Source organism: Anomaloglossus baeobatrachus, chromosome 5, assembly GCF_048569485.1.
Source record: "Anomaloglossus baeobatrachus isolate aAnoBae1 chromosome 5, aAnoBae1.hap1, whole genome shotgun sequence".
NCBI lineage: Eukaryota > Metazoa > Chordata > Amphibia > Anura > Aromobatidae > Anomaloglossus > Anomaloglossus baeobatrachus.
In genome coordinates, this window is record NC_134357.1 from 567588635 (window position 1) to 567605790 (window position 17156).

General features: G+C 43.9%; 1 protein-coding gene across 1 annotated transcript in view; it reads right to left on the bottom strand.

Annotated features, from left to right (window-relative positions):
• The window catches only part of LOC142313046 (uncharacterized), a 66589-nt gene that overhangs the window by 37019 nt on the left and 12414 nt on the right, over positions 1 to 17156 (bottom strand). The window contains exon 6 of the mRNA XM_075352032.1: positions 15928 to 16750. Within this exon, the coding sequence (XP_075208147.1) occupies positions 15928 to 16750 (823 nt within the window). The remainder of the gene's footprint in view (positions 1 to 15927; positions 16751 to 17156) is intronic.

The following is a 17156-nucleotide window of genomic DNA, read 5'->3' on the forward strand; positions in this document are numbered from 1 at the left end:
CGTCTAATCTGGAGATGGTAATAAGAAAGGTCCACACCTACCTCCACCTGCAGAGCCGCACACCAGATATATGGCTGCTCTGTGCTTACAGGACCTGTGATGATGTCACATGGAGGGGCGGAGTCAGGGATCACATGATCAATTGTGTGTGACGTGTACGGAAAGGATTCGTGTTTAGCTTTATCACTTATCTTTATAAATGTATACATTTAGTATATATAGAATGTAGAATATATACATACAGGACACTACACTGTATATAGACTGTAAATTAGGAGCCCTCTAAATAACACACGGCGATTAATGTCGAAACCGAAAAAAGTGAGTACACTCCTAAGTCAAAATTGACAAATTGTGCCCAATTAGCCATTTTCCCTTCACAGTGTCATGTGACTCATTAGTGTTACAAGATCTTAGGTGTGAATGGGGGCAGGTGTGTTACATCTGGTGTTATTGCTCACACACTGTCTCATACTGGTCACTGGAAGTTCAATATGGCTCCTCATGGCAAATAATAGTCTTAGGATCAGAAAACAGGAATTGTTGCTCTACATAAAGATATAGTACAATATACATATATATATATATATATATATATATATATATATATATATATATACACATACAGGACAGTACACTATATATACTCCACAGTTCAAAAGTTTAGGGTCACTTAGATATCTCCTTTTTTTGAAAGAAAAGCACATTTTTTTTTTTCAATGAAGCTAACATTAAATTAAACAGAAATCTACTCTATATATTGTTAATGTGGTAAATGACTATTCTAGCTGCAAACGTCTGGATTTTAATGCAATATCTACATAGGTGTATAGAGGCCCATTTCCAGCAACCACCACTCCAGTGTTCTAATGGTACATTGTGTTTGCTACTGTGTTAGAAGACTAATGGATGTTTAGAAATCCCTTGAAAACCCGTAAGTATGTTAGCACAGCTGAAAACAGTTTTGCTGATTAGAGAAGCTATAACACTATAAAACCTTCCTTTTGAGCTAGTTGAAAATCTGGAGCATTACATTTCTTGGTTCCATTAAACTCTCAAAATGGCCAAAAAAGAGATCTTTCATGTGAAACTCAACAGTCTATTATTGTTCTTAGAAATGAAGGATATTGCGAGAAATTGCCAAAAAACTGAAGATTTCCTACAGCGGTGTGTACTACTTCCTTCAGGGGAGAGCACAAACAGGGTGTAACCAGAGTAGAAAGAGAAGTGGGAGGCCGCGCTGCGCAACTGAGCAACAAGACAAGTACATTAGAGTCTCTAGTTTGAGAAATCAACGCCTCACAGGTCCTCAACTGGCAGCTTCTTTAAATAGTACCCGCAAAATGCCAGTGTCAACGTCTACAGTGAAGAGGCGACTCCGAGATGCTAGCCTCCAGGGCAGAGTGGCAAAGAAAAAGACATATCTGAGACTGGCTAATAAAAGGAAAAGATTATTATGGGCAAAAGAACACAGACATTGGATAGAGGAAGATTGGAAAAAAGTGTTATAGACAGATGAATCGAAGTTTGAGGTGTTTGGATCACAAAGAAGAACATTTGTGAGCAGCAGAACAACTGAAAAGATGCTGGAAGAGTGCCTGCCGCCATCTGTCAAGCATGGTGGAGGTAATATGATGGTCTGGGGTTGCTTTGGTGCTGGTAAAGTGGGAGATTTGTACAAGGTAAAGGGGATTTTGAATAAGGAAGGCTATCACTCTAATTTGCAATGCCATGCCATACCCTGTGGACAGCGCTTGATTGGAGCCAATTTCATCCTACAACAGGACAATGACCCAAAGCACACCTCCAAATTATGCATGAACTATTTAGGGAAGAAGCTGGCAGCTGGTAATCTGTAATGAAGTGGCCAGACCAGTCACCAGATCTCAACCCTATTGAGCTGTTGTGGGAACAGCTTGACCATATGGTACGCAAAAAGTGCCCATCAAGCCAATCCAACTTGTGGGAGGGGGGAAGCATGGGGTGAAATATCTCCAGATTACCTCCGCAAATTAACAGCTAGAAGGCCAAAGGTCTATAAAGCTGGAATTGCTGCAAAGGAGCATTCTGTGCCGAAAGCAAAGTCTGAAAGAGAAAATTATTATTTCAAGTAAAAAAATCATTATTTCTAACCTCATCAATGTCTGGACTATATTTTCTATGCATTATGCAACTCATTTGATAAATAAAAGTATGATTTTTCATGGAAAAGACAAAATTGTCTGGATGACAACAAACTTTTGAACTGTAGTGTAGATGTATGCATATACTACAGAATATATACATATAGGTCAGTACACTGTATATAGATGTATACATACAGTACAAAGTATATACATACAGGACAGTACACTAGATAGTTGTATACATATAGTACAGAATATGTACATACAGGACAGTGCATATTATATAGATGTATGCACATAGTACAGACTCTATACATACAGGACATTTGTCATGCCAGGGCAAAGAAATGCCCGGCTTGCAACGCCATACACAGGGAAAACCAGGGAAGATGTTAAGAAACGCCCTGGTGATAGGGAGAGGTGTCACCACCTCACACTCACCTGTGACTGATCCCTGAGCTCTCTAACGTTCCTACACGGGTCCTTCCCCACGTGCGCAGTCACGTGCCTACACCATTGATGACACTAAACGTACCCTGCCCTTGCTTTGGCTAGTGAGTAGGTCAGCAAGACACTAGTCCCGCAACTACAATAAAACAACAAGAGCAAAGTAAGACAAACAGGTGGGGAAAGATACAGCAAAAAGCATTCATAGGTTTCTCAGCAGGAAACTTCATAGCTGCAGCTGAAATGACTCCACAGCTATGCAGAAAATAGCTCCTTCATTATGGTCAGGATAAAGAATCTATCACCGGCATGGAGTAAAGCCAAGAGTGGTTATGCATAGCAGAAGAGCGTGATGAGAAAATGCTGCAGTTGTGATTAAGTTCAAATTTTATCTCAGCCAGCAGTCCTTAACACTATGGGCATGAAAAGAAAGTAAGAAAGTAAATCCACTCCAATACAAAATGTAACCTGCAGATGCGACACACTCATGACAAAAATAAACTGTATATAGATGTATACATATAATATAGAGTATATACATACAGGAGAGTGCACTGTATATAGAAGTATACACATAGTAGATAATATATACATACAGGACAGTGTATACACCCCCAGACTGGAGAGCAGTATAGCAGTAATAATCTGCAGGGCAGTGTGTACAGTATGGAGCCTGTTATCGATCTTCTTTTGTGCAGCACAATTTCACTCCACAAACAAGTGTTTTGTTGTTTATCCGGTGATCGACAGCCTGTTTACATTTCATGATTTTCAGAAACTAGTATTCACAAAAATGGATTTTAGTCCAGTGTTGTGAATGTTAGTTATGTCTTGGCTGCTGGGAGGCTCCCTCTGGTGGCCAGGAAGGGTTTGGACAGAGACCAGGTGGGTTGTGCAGTGGGTGTTTCCTTTCCTAACTCTCTGCTTATTTAAGTCCTGGTCTGATTGCAGGCTGTTGCCGGATGGCAGTTGTTCTTTGTATCTCTAGCCTGCTTAATCCTGCTCTACATCACATCCACTCCAGATATGTTCTTGCTCTTTATTTATTGCCTGGTTCTTTTGCTTATCTGAGTTTGTCATTTGTTGTGGTTGGTTTCAGTTTATTTCCTTCCAGGGATTTTTCCCCTCAGTGGATTGTTGAGGAACTCCCTGCAGTTCTGTGTGGAGTATAGCTCCTTTGGCTCCATGTGTTTATGGCTTGTTGAATTTGTTATAATTCTTGTTTTCTGTTCATTGGTATGATAAGGGCACCTGGTATAGGACGGAGTTCAGATCGAGCGATCTGAGGGCCTTTTTGTACTATCAGGAAGTTGGTATTTTGCAGGGTTTTTCTCTGGCTACCATCAGTCCCTTTCCTGTCCTTTCCTATTTTAGTCAGCGGGGGCCTCACCTTTTGCTAATCCTGTCATCTACCTGTGTATTGTGTTTTTCCTATATCACCGCAGTCTTTGAATGTGGGGGGCTTGCTATTCTTGTCTATTTTCTGAGGCAGAGAGTTATTCATCTTTCCTACCTTTAGGATAGTTAGTTCTCCGTCTGGGTTCGCGGTGCACAGGATGTTAGTTCACCCCTAGGCTACTTCTAGTTGTGTTGGTTAGTAAGGGGATGGCGGCCAGATTAGTTGCCAAGGCTCTTGTCACCTTTTTGCCAATGATTTGTGGTGCTCTTCCATGGTTCCGGATCATAACAGTCCAGTTTATGTACCTTATCGATGTTATTGAGGACTTGGATGTTCTTTCTCTAGGATTCATCAGGAAGTCGTTCGGTCTCTTAATTGTTTGTTGCTGGATATGTGGATTCAACTGCACCGATTATCGCGCTTCACCATACCTTTTCAGGATACAGCAGGCCATAGGTCGGCAAAAATTTGTTGTTCTTTCTTTTTTCCATGATACTCCAGGAGGTTATTAGTAGGTCTCTTGAATATGGGTTAATCAATTTTAATTTCAGTCACAATTTCTGGTAGACCTTGGTGGCCACAATGTAGAGGAGCTGAAATGTTGCTAGGCTGTAGAGGACTCTGTGGGATGTATGAAGGGATTATAAGATGACAAGTATTCAAGAGGGTGCAAAAAGGTAAGCGGTGGTGGCTTTTGTTGGGTAAATTCGGTGTTCTATAGTGATGAGCGAATAGTAACTATTTGTGTTTAGATTATTGGTAACGATTCCCAAAGTACTATTCTGGTATTTGTCACGAATAATGAACCTAATGCAAGTCAATGGGGAACTCAAGTATTTTTCTTGTCGTGATGAATGCTGGAATAGTACTCAGTATTCAGTCAACATTATCAGAACACGCATAGTTACTATTCTTACTATACTATCTCTAGTGTTCTTTGTAAATGTGCCTGGTTTCAGTAATAACTGACTTTTTTTAGGTGGTTCTTTCTCCATTGCTGGTTACTTCTGAGGTTTGCCTATTCAATCATCTTGTTGGAAAGCAGTGGCATCGTCCTTCTCATATATTGCTACACGAGAAGATTTTCCAAATGTGCGAAACTATAATGAGGAGATCATTAGGAGACTCCCTACACTGGTTCAGTGACATAATGGGTGTGTTACGATTATTCCCTGTGAAAGAATAATTTTGAATTCATAGTGTACTAAAGGGAATCTGTCAGCTTACATGCTAGACACCAGCAGCAATCAGACTTTTAGGTGTAGCATCGGCGTCCCTGAAGAGACACAGACTTACTCAATGCACCGGCCGGGTCACGTCCTCCCCCGCACTTTACCGGTCGTCAACGTGTGTTCCCGCGTCCTCTTCCTCCCGGGGCCTGGGCATGCAGCCCTGGTCTCCAGGAAGTGTGCTCAGGGCAAGTTGTCCTCCTCTTAAACTTGTCCTCCTCTAAAAGAGCCGGCATGCTATTTCCAGTAAATGCCTCTCAGCTTATGGTTAAGAGGCACTATGTATTTAAGGCACCCTCCCATTAGGGGAGGTGCCTGCATAACGTTCCCAATCAGTCAGTGTTCTGCCTGTCTAGCTGGTTGTCAGGTCCCGGTTCCTGAGTTTGCCTTCCCATATCTATCTGTCCCTGCCATGCCCACCATACCTATCCGTACCCACCTGCCTGTCTGCCCCGGTAATCCTGCCTGTACCTGTGTGCACCTGTGCCTATGCCTGAGTCAGTCATCTGTACTGGGGGTCAGCTGCCACAGTCCTGGTCACTGTCCATGGAATGGTACCTGGCGTCCGCCTCGCAGAGGGTGCTTAGTCAGGCCCCTCCCACTAAAGAGTAAGCCCAGGTCCCCCCTGTGGTCCAGTGAGTTCACTAATCCCGCTGGCTGCCCCTATACCAGTCATGAGTGTTACATTAGGTAACAAGAAAAAAAGTGTTATCTCAAGAACGGTTTTAATAAATTATTAATTGCAAAAGTGCTTGTATTAAGATGTACTATACAATACCCACATGTGAGAACTCACAAATCCAAAGTATAAATCATTATTTTTACAGAAAAAATATCTGCCTTAACGCCGTAGATCATAAGTTATTGGTTTAAGAGCTTACAACAAAATAATATGTCTAAACAGATCTATCCAAATAACAAGAAATGATTTTGTAAAAGTTTTATCAATGATTGGTAAGTATTTTAATGGTCCTCACATAGTTTCCACTATTTATGCATAATTGTCTCACTTGAACATTTCAGATCATCAATCCACGGTTTTTAATCAATGATTTAATAGATTTATTTTGATTACATATACAGCGCCATCATATTCCACAGCACTTTGCAGATATTGTCATTGCTGTTCCCATTGGGGCTCACAATCTACATTCCCTAACAGTATGTCTTTGGAGCGTGGGAGGAAACCGAAGAAATCAGAGGAAACTCATGAACATACAAACTCCTTGCAAAAGTTGTCTTTCAATTGTAGTGACTACTTTCTTTTAAGTAATTGCTACTTGTTCTGTGACACCAGTACCACCCCCTCATGCATTTGAGGGTGGTGATAGAATTTGTGGGACGACGCTGCAACTTACCCTCCTTCTATCGCCGCCCACTGATGACGTTTAATTTCAGGGAGAGAGGGTGGTGATAGAAGCAGGAACTGTGAGATAATGTTCTAAATGTTTAACGGATATGTACTAATGGCCGTGTCTGACCATACATGAACAGTCACGGGTGACAGACAGTCATGTGGTTTCTGGCAATAGGTCATAACGTCTGGCTGTGCAAAATGCTCCCTGACGTCCTATTCTTCCTGCTATCAGTATTCATTGTCTCTTCCCCTTTAAGACTCAGCAGAGCCCTCCTTCCATCCAGCTGCTTATTATCGGTATTCTCCATGTGCTTAAATACTCCTATCTTCCCTGGACTTGTGCTGGTGATATTTTTCAGTTCATTAAAGCCCTGGATACAAGCAGGTGGCTTGTACTCATCTCTGGAATCATTGTTGAAACTTTGCTGAACTTCTATCTAAGTCATCTGTGAATAAGTAGTTCATGTATTTTTCTCCCTGTGCGTCCTCCTTGTGTCTTTTCTAGTGCTTAGTGGGGTTGACGAAGAGCTCATCCCACCCGGTCCCTTTTTAGGTGCCAGCATTAGGGATACCTGGGATCAGGTATCAAGTTCAGCACCTATGCCGATCTAGAGTCGTGAGGGACCACAGGGACCAGTGGTAGGTTTGGTCAGGAGTCACCATCTCCCCCTTCCCTAGACACAGGGTTTCCCTTCCCTTTTGCTTGGTACTTCCCTGTACCTAGTGTGACAGGAACATGGTCTCAACATACCACATCTCCTCGGCAGGGGAGGACACAAAAGAGAGTATACAGACACTACAGCATGTGATCATAGTTGATTCTTTTTGTGAGGTAAAATATTTCCCTGTCCATTTTTTTTTTTTAAACTCGTTTCATTGAAAGTTAAGTAAATCATTACATTAGAGAATAAATCAGCAAATTGTACAGTAAGACAAAATTCATGTAAACTGGTTGGTCATCAGGAAAATAAAGCAACAACAATCAAGTCAGCGTCTATTACTTTCAGCATATTCATGGTACATCAAACATAGCAAAGGTGTCAGCTCGCTAGACATATCCATCTTAAGGCAAAAAGCCCATATTGTCAAGGAGAGTGCAACCCAGGTTTCAGGGAACTCGTAGTATCCCTGATATAGTGTATCATGAATCACATGTGTCTCCTCGCCGCCTACCGGGGCACTACTGGCTATTATTGTGATAATACCGATTGTAGGTTATCAGCCAGAGAACCAGGTGAGCCGCCAGTCAAGGGCGAACTCATCCATCTACCCCAAATATTGTCAAATTTAGTTAAAGAGACTCTTGTCTTATAAACAAATTGTTCTGACGGAATTATAGCATTTACCAATGCAATCCAAGAGGCTCTAGTTGGGGGATGATTGCTCATCCAATTTAGTATAATGCCCTTCCGGGCCAGAAAAAGGACCTTTTTTATTAATAGATTCTCATCTTGGGACCAGGAGTGTACATCTACCACCCCAAATAGACACAGGATTGGGCACATAGCAACCGCTTTTTGAAGTATGGCGGAAAGAGTCATTACAATCTCACTCCAGTAGGAGAGAATGACTCGGCAATCCCATATCATGTGCCAAAAATCAGCACCGTCTCTCCCGCATCTCAGACAGCCCATCCCCACCGAATTATTCGCCTTTTTCATTTTGTTCAGTCTCTGGGGAGTGATATAACTCTGGTGTATTATATATAACTGAATCAGTCTATTATTAACTGCAGGAGAGACCAACGTGTGGGATTCGACAATGTCGTCCCACACTACATCATCAATCTCAGGGATCCTGGCACTCCACCTCTCACAAACAGAAAGAGGACTATTCATGGCCTTGGCCCGAATGAGGGAGGAGTATAGTTTGGAAATAAGACCACCAGGGCCCTGTGATCTAATAATTCCAATGACTGGGAAGGAAGAGAATCTAACCCCACGGCCAAAGAACTGAGCTCGAAAGGCGTGCCTAATCTGGAGATACTGAAACCCATGAGATTCCGGCAAATTGAATTCTGTCCGCAGTTGTGCAAAGGGGCGGAGTTCACCATCCCGGACCAGTGATCCCAGGGAGATTATTCCGCAATTCCTCCATTCACCGAACCCCGGCAACCCACAGAAATGTGGAAGGTCCAAATTATCCCATATGGGCGTCTCAGTTGGTACATCATGAAATCCGAATACGGCTTTAGCCTCTTTCCAGATCCTGGCCCCCAATTTGTGCATCGGGAGGACACGACCCTCAGGGGCCCTCCTGTGATCCGTCAGTAACGGCCACAGGAGATCCACACCTGTGAATTCTGCAAGGAGTCCCTCCGGAGAGCCCTCAACCCCGGGGAGTGTCCATTGACCCAAGTATTTCAACTGTCCGGCCAGGTAATAAATATAAAGATCAGGAAGGGCCATGCCCCTCATATCCTTGGGTCTTTGTAATTTGGCCAATTGGACCCTTGATCTGGACGTGCCCCAGAAGATTCCAGGAACCGAAAGAAAGAGCGGGGGATCTGTACAAATACATGCTGGGTAATATAGAGACACTTTGGTTGCACTATCATTTTAAGGAGGTTAATCCTTCCCGCCACTGATAGCGGGAGTTGGCTCCATCTATTAAATTTCTCCCCGAAGTATGATAATAAGGGGGCAATATTTCTCGCTATCATTTCCGCAGGGCTTCCCGCCAGTATAATTCCGAGATATTTAAAATGATCCACCGGAACCCTACATATGTGGTCGCACACCAGATCCTCTCTGTTCCGAGACAGATAGAGGAGGTACGACTTTGACCAGTTTATTGACAGACCGGAGAACTCCCCAAATCGATCAATCAATTGCACGGCTCTAGGAATGGAGGAATCCGGATCAGATGCAAACAGTAACAAGTCGTCTGCGTACAAAGATAAACGTTCATCTCCCTTACGATGTCTCACCCCCCGGTAAACTGGGTCCGCTCGAATGCGCACCGCTAGTGGTTCCATGGCAAGGGCGAACAGGAGAGGGGATAGGGGACATCCCTGTCTGGTTCCCCTCCCCAAAGGGAAAGTTTCCGACACACCGCCACCCACCTGAATGTTAGCAGATGGAGCTTTATATATGATCTCAATCCATCTGATAAATTCGTTGCCGAAACCAAATGCCCGCAGCACCTCCAGCAGGTATGGCCATTCTATAGAGTCGAAGGCTTTGGCCGCATCCAGGGAGACCAGAGCCCAATCCTCCTCTAACTTGGTGCCCATCTGTAAGACCACCTGCGCCCTCCTCAGATTATCCGAGGTACTCCTACCCGGGATGAATCCTGACTGATCCTCATGTACTATAGAGGAGACCACTTTATTGAGTCTAGTTGCTAGAATTTTGGTAAGAATTTTATAATCAGAGTTCAACAAAGAGATCGGCCTGTACGAGCCACAATCCAGTGGGTCCTTATCTGGTTTCAATAGCAGGACAATGGTTGCCTCATAAAAGGAATCCGGCAACCGTCCCTTGCGGAACGAAGCCTCAACCGTTTCCAGGAGGGCTGGGGCCAGCTCCCCCTGATATTTGTCAAAAATCTCAATCGGGAGTCCGTCTGGCCCAGACGCCTTACCCTTATTGAGAGTCTTCATCGCCTCCACCATCTCCTCCATACTAATGGGCTCATCCAAGGCCGACCTCTGAGCCAAAGTCAATCTGGGGAGCTCCAGATCTCGTAAGTACTCGGTAATCTCCTCCCTTGATACGGTCAGCCTGGACTCATACAGGTTCCTATAGAAGTCCAAAAATACCTCCAAAATACCATTGACGGAAGTAATTGATTCGCCACGAGGGTCTCTGATCTTAAGGACTGCAGGTGAGCTATTGGATTGGCGCACCAAGAACGCTAGTAAGCTACTGGATTGGTTCCCTTGCTCAAAATACCTCTGGCTCGTGAAGAATACATGTCTCTTAGCCTTATCTTGCAAATACAACAGATATTTCCTCCCGGCCTGAAGCCACTGAGATCTGTTTTCCTCAGAGGGGTCCGAGGTGAATCTATGTTCCAGCACTCTATTTTGGATGGCCAGTTCCTCCTCCTCTCTGGCCGCCTGTTTCTTGATATAAGAAATAGAGGAGTGACAGCATCCCCTCAAATACGCCTTGAGCGCGTCCCAATAGGCCGAGTGATTCTCTTCCACGGAGTTCATTTCCGTGTATGCCCTGAGCTGACCAGGAATCCTGTCATTGGTACCAAAGAGTGACAGCCACCAAGGGTTAATTTTCCTTGACAATTTATGAGATTTACATCCTTCCCATTTAATGCCTACAAAGACCGGGGATTGATCTGAAACTGATCTGGGCAGGTGACATACCGATTGTATATGGGCACAGACTCTTTCATTTCCACAAATGTAATCAATTCGAGATAATGAGTTTTTCCCTGGAGTATAGCATGTATATTCTCTCAGTACTGGGTTAAAAAACCGCCACATATCGTACCATCCCACCTCCTGTAGGAATGCACTCAGTCTAGTTTGTATCGTGGGGGAAATCGGGACCTGTCGGGTGTTGAATCTATCCAGTCCTGTGTTATTAATCAAATTGAAGTCCCCCATGCAGAGCACCAAGGCTTGTGAGAATTGTGAGGCAAATTTAGCCGCCTCATATAGAATCGAAATTCCCATTGCAGGGGGGATGTATATGGCTAAGATCACTATCATAACCCCATCGATGTGAGCCTGGATAAACACATACCTCCCATCATTATCCTTTATAATCTTACCCGGGTCCCACCGCAGTGCTTTGTGAATTAGTACCGATACTCCCCTAGAATATGAGGAATGAACAGAGTGAGCTGACCATTGAACCCAAGGCTTCTGAAGCACTCTAGTGGTGTCCAACAATAAATGGGTCTCTTGTAAACATACAATCTGAGCTTTGGATCTTTTGATATGGGCAAATACTGCCGCCCGTTTCCTGGATGTGCCCAGTCCTCTAACATTCCATGTCATCAAGCTTAAAGCCATTGAAAGATGCCACTTGCTGAATTGCTAGAAAAATGTCAAAAACTTAACCTACAGTAGAACTTGGGTAAACGTACCCTTAAATACAAACTATCGGCTGCGCACACACAGCCGACAAGAACTGGTCCAGTAGTGCGACCAGGAGAGATTTTCCCTAGCAACGACTAGGGTGAACCAACGTGGCTAGATGGTGTACTTGGTACGGGGGTGCCCTCGAACAAGGACTTAAGCTTCTCCTGCAGTCCAATAAAATGAATTACCCTGCAGCATAGCCTTTAATCGTGCATAAGTGAAGGGGCCAAGAGTAGATGGGGATAGAAGTAAGAGAGAGAAAAGAAGAGGATAGAGAGAGAAAAGGGAAAAGAGAGATAAAAAGAGAAAAAAAAAAAAAAGGGAAGGGGGCAGGGGAGGGGGGGAGGAGGAGAAAAGAGAAATAGGGTAGAGGATAGAAAGAGAAAGGGGAGAGAATAGAATAGGAGATAAAAGAGGGGACAAGAGAGAGAATGGAGATATAAGGAGGAGAAAAAGTATGAAGACTGAAGGGAAAAGGGGAAAAAGAACAATGAGAGAGTAGGGGGGTGAGGTGAAGGGGGATAAGGAATTAAGCTGATGGGGGGGAGGGGAAGGAGAGATGGGAGTGTGAAGGAAATAATAGAAGAGTTGGCAGATAACCTTAGACTGTAAGTTATTATGACATATGGTAACCTTAGAAACTTGATATAGCACTAAAAGAGCAAAATTCAACATTATGAACTGAGGTGCGGTGCCAAATACTGCGAACCCAAAGTAAAGTTCCAATTTGGAACCAAAGAAAATATAGGATAAACCAAGATCGCATGAAGGAGATCAGGGCGTCGCAACAGCGGTCTGACCCATGTCCCGTCTGGTGTCAACTCGATCCGGTCCCATCAGCGACGAGCAATCCGGAGCGCAGACTGGGCTAAGCAATGATCCCGGAGAACGCAGCATCCGTCCCATACGGAGACGCGGCCCCAAGTCACCTGCTTACGACGAGGGCCAAACCTGGAGGCCGGATCAATGAAAGACCAACAAAAGACGCATCCGGAAACTCCCATGCCTCCAAGGAGGTCACAGGCGCACCAGCGCCTCCCGATGAGATCATCAGCTTCTCAGCTAACTGGAACCAGAAGATCAGGGCGTGAACGCAATTGCGATCCCGCGCCCCGCTCCACTCGCATGCCAGGAGGGATGGAACAAACAAGAATCTTTCGCGCCTTCAGTATCAAGGGACGCCGAGTACCTGCATAGGATGATCCTCAAACGATCTCGACAGTGATTTCAGACACAACGTCCCAAGGATTAGAGTCGCATCACCGACCTTGCTCCAAAGAGGATGAAATAAGTGAATCAGAACCGCGACGCCATCACAACCACGACCCTCCAAGCAGCGCCCGCGACCATGACGCATCAGCGCTTCCTCTTCAGTGTGTTGATCCAGTCCTCCGCTTCCGCAGGAGAAGTAAAGAACAGGGATCGCTCTTGATGGACCACTCTGAGACGGGCTGGGAAGATCATGGAGTAAGCAATTTGGTGCTCTCTAAGGCGTTTTTTCACCTGAATGAAGGATGCCCTCGTTTTCTGGAGCGACGCAGAGAAGTCAGGGAAGATCAATACGGTAGCGTTGTTGTGTAAGATCGGGCCCTTGCGTCGCGCCGCACCAAGGATCGCATCTCTATCTCTGCTGCTCAACAGTCGGGCCAGGAGAGGTCTAGGTTGCGCTCCCGGGGGAGGAGGTCTGGCCGGTACCCGGTGGGCTCTTTCTATAGCGAATGCCGCTGACAGTGTCGCATCAGGGAAAGTTTCGGAGAGCAATGTTTCCATGAACTTACCTGGGTCGCTCCCTTCTGCCCTCTCCGGCATCCCCAGAATTCTTAAATTATTGCGACGCAGGCGATTCTCCAGATCATCAGCCCTCTGCGCCCAGTTGTTTGCCGCGCTTTCCAGAGAGGACAGTCTGCCCGGCGTCGCTCTTGCGTCGTCTTCCAGCGTGGAGATCCGCTGCTCCGTCTCCTTTACCCGCTCTCTCAGGTTTTGCAAGTCCAGCCGGAGGAGACCCACATCGATCTTAACCTCCTCAATTTTACCCGTCAGCGACACTTTTGAATCCTGGATCGCTGCAAGTAATTGCGAAGTAACTTGCTGTAAGGTTAGCTCCTGCGATTCCTTGGATCCGGCCTCCATGCTCTCCTCCTCCTCCGCCTCACTGGATTCCCGCTCTGCCTACTTGCCGGCGCCATCTTGCTGGGAGTCCCGAGCAAACTTCTTCAGCTTCTCAGCCGCCGCTGCACTGCGACCTCTACTCATGGTACCGATCCAAATGCGCACCGCACCACAGGTAATCCGGAGGTGTATTTAGGCACCAATTTCGGCAGGATTAATAGTATATATCAGCGTTGGACTGCGGAGCTGCTCTCAGATGCGACCGCTCATGCTGCCTGCTGGCCACGCCCCCCCTCCCTGTCCATTTTTAAAAAATGTTTTACCTCAAAGGATGATTTTTTTTTTTGTGTTCCTGTGCTATAATAATGTCTGTATACTTTTTTCCTTCCTCCCTGACCCAGATGTGGTATGATCAGACTATTTCCCTGTACAGTCAGACACAACCATTACACATTATTATAAGGATACATATATAAGCTTCTTAGCAGAGTATCATTTTTTTGTTTGTTTGTTTGTTTTTTTTAATATATCCAGTTGTGGAATTTATTATTATTCCAAGGTATATTGATTAAAATGAACTTTGTTCATAGGAAAACCCCTTAAAAGATAGATATTTATACAGGGCATTATGGGGATCTGACCATCATTTTAAGGTTTGATTGGGCTGAGTCATAGTTTTATCTTGAATCTCATTGCGATGCTGTGACATGGATTTAAAAACAGGCAGTTTGTGCTTGAAAACCTTATTAAAAGTACCCAATTCTGCAAAGAAAAATGTCCAAAACTCATTGTAATTGTGATTTTTTTTATTTTCACAGTTATAACTGTAGAGCAGAGATCCCAAACCTGTCGCTCGGGAGCCACCTGTGCCTCGAAAGCCACCTGTGGCTCAGCAGCTACCTGGGGCTTGGCTCGGGACCCACCAGTGGCTCGGGAGCCACCTGTGCCTTCAGAACCACCAGTGGCTCAGCTAGGCTCGGGGGCCACCTGGGGCTTGGCTTGGGAGCCACCTGTGGCTTAGAAGCCCATGTTTTTTGGCTCCCAACTGCCGAGTCTATCAAACAGCTATAAAGAGAAGGTCTCCAGATATTGATTTGTCAGTAGTCCTCACAGAAGATTTAAACTGGATTTTTATCATCTGGCCTTGGGGTTGTAGTGATATATTAAGAATGGTAAACTGGATATAGGAGGACAACACCAGATAGAAAAGATGATACAGGTTGGTCGCAGCTCTTGATGTGAAAATACCGAACGACAGTAAGGTGGGACCCCTGAAAATATACTGCCTGAGTGTTATTTCTTTAGCTGTCACTATACCAATAATTGGGGCTTTGTGTGTCACAAATGTGAGGGAGGCAAGAGCTGAATCTACTACATGGGCGGGAGAGGGTTAGGGGACTCTACAAAAAAAAAAAAATCTTTATTTTTATATAGCGCTAACATATTCCGCAGCGCTTTACATACATCAGGAACACTGTCCCCATTGGGGCTCACAATCTACATTCCCTATCTGTATATCTTTGAAGTGTGGGAGGAAACCGGAGAACCCGGAGGAAACCCACGCAAACACGGGGAGAACATACAAACTCCTTGCAGATGTTGTCCTTGGTAGGATTCGAACCCAGGACCCCAGCGCTGCAAGACTGCAGTGCTAACCACTGAGCCACCGTGCCGCCTGACTCTAGATGTGACCTCCTCTTTCAGCTGAATGTGACTCTCCAGATAAGAAAGGTTGGGGACACTGCTCTGGAGGATGGCACAGCCAGTTTTTTGGTTTAGTGAAGAAATTACTTTTTTACAAACAGGATGTAGGTTTTCAATCAATTTTTATCTTCAATAAGTGGAATGATCTACAGAAAGTTGCATTGTCTTTATCTTACAGTAAAAGTAGTTTATCTCGGAACTTTTAAATGTGACATAATAGTACAAATTAATGAAACTAAAAAAAGGACAAATATGTTGTTACAACACTACACATTTTTAAAGTTCTTAACCAATAGTTAGTGTTCTAAATTACCTTTTCTGTTTCATCAGTGATGTGTGACATAATTTTGGCTATAATTGGTGTATTTGTTATTGTAGTATTTATAAAGTAACAAGCTTAAAAAAAATGCTACTCCCCTGCGTGAGTCCTTTGTTGTTTAAGCAGCTGTGATTTCGGCGGAGGTTTGGTTAAAAGAACTCTCCGCCTAATGGTATATTAAATTGGCTTCGGCTCCGTATGAATTTTTTGATGGTTATGAAGACTTGACTTTTTAGTAAAACATTTCTCACATTCTGGGCATGAAAATACTTTCGGATCCGTGTGAACTTTTTGATGTCTAACAAGAGCTGAATTCTGGATAAAACGTTTTCCGCATTCTGAACATGAAAACGGCTTTACCCCCGTGTGAATACTTAAATGTGTAACAAGAGATGCTTTATAGATAAAAAGCTTCCCACATTCTGAACATGAGAATGGCTTCACCCCAGCGTGAACCCATTGATGTTTAGCAAGATTTGACTTTGCAGTATAACTTTTCCCACATTCCGAACATGCAAACGGCTTTGTTCCTGTATGAATTCTCTGATGTGTAACAAGACATGATTTCTGGTTAAAACATTTCCCACATTCTGAACAGGAGAACGGCTTTGCCCCTGTGTGAATCGTCTGATGTCTTAATAGAATCGATTTCTCTGTAAAGCATTTCCCACATTCTTCACAAGAAAATGGCTTCTCTCCTGTGTGACTTCTCTTATGTTTAATAAGTTTTGATTGCACGGCAAAACATTTTCCACATTCTGAACATGAAAACTGCTTCTCCCTTGTGTGACCTTTTTGATTTATGTCACCTCCTCTGTGACGTTTATTTTTCGGAACATTCTGTGATGAATCGGAAGATAGGATCTGTTCAAAAGGATCAAGATTGTTGCCGTCAAAGGCTCTATTTGGAATTATGACGTGTTTTTCACATTCATCCTGTGTGATACTATAATCATCCGCTTTACAATCTAAAGATATCCAATGTCCTTCTGAGCTTCGGGTACCGTCATCTGCCAAGAATAAAAATAATTTGATTTGTTATTTTAATAACGTCACCAAAAATGTATGCTGATACTTTGCAAGATTGTTACCTAAAAATTTCTATACAAATTCAAGGAAATTCAGAAAACTTTGCTTTTTAACTAAGATAGTGATGCAGAACAGATCAGAATCTAACAGTATAGTTCAAAACAAGCACCAGAAGGTGATAACAGGCCTTATACTACTTGTTAACGGATTTATTTATTTTATTTTTATGAAACTCAACATCTTTAGAGATTCATGTTTCAGTGTCGCCTGTTGTGAGGAGCTGGCCACAAACTAAACATTATTGAATTTTTTCCAGCACAGAGCGCTGGTGACGTCGATTTTATTGTTGTGTTTTATTAGATTTGTTTGCTTGATTGTCAGTTTAAG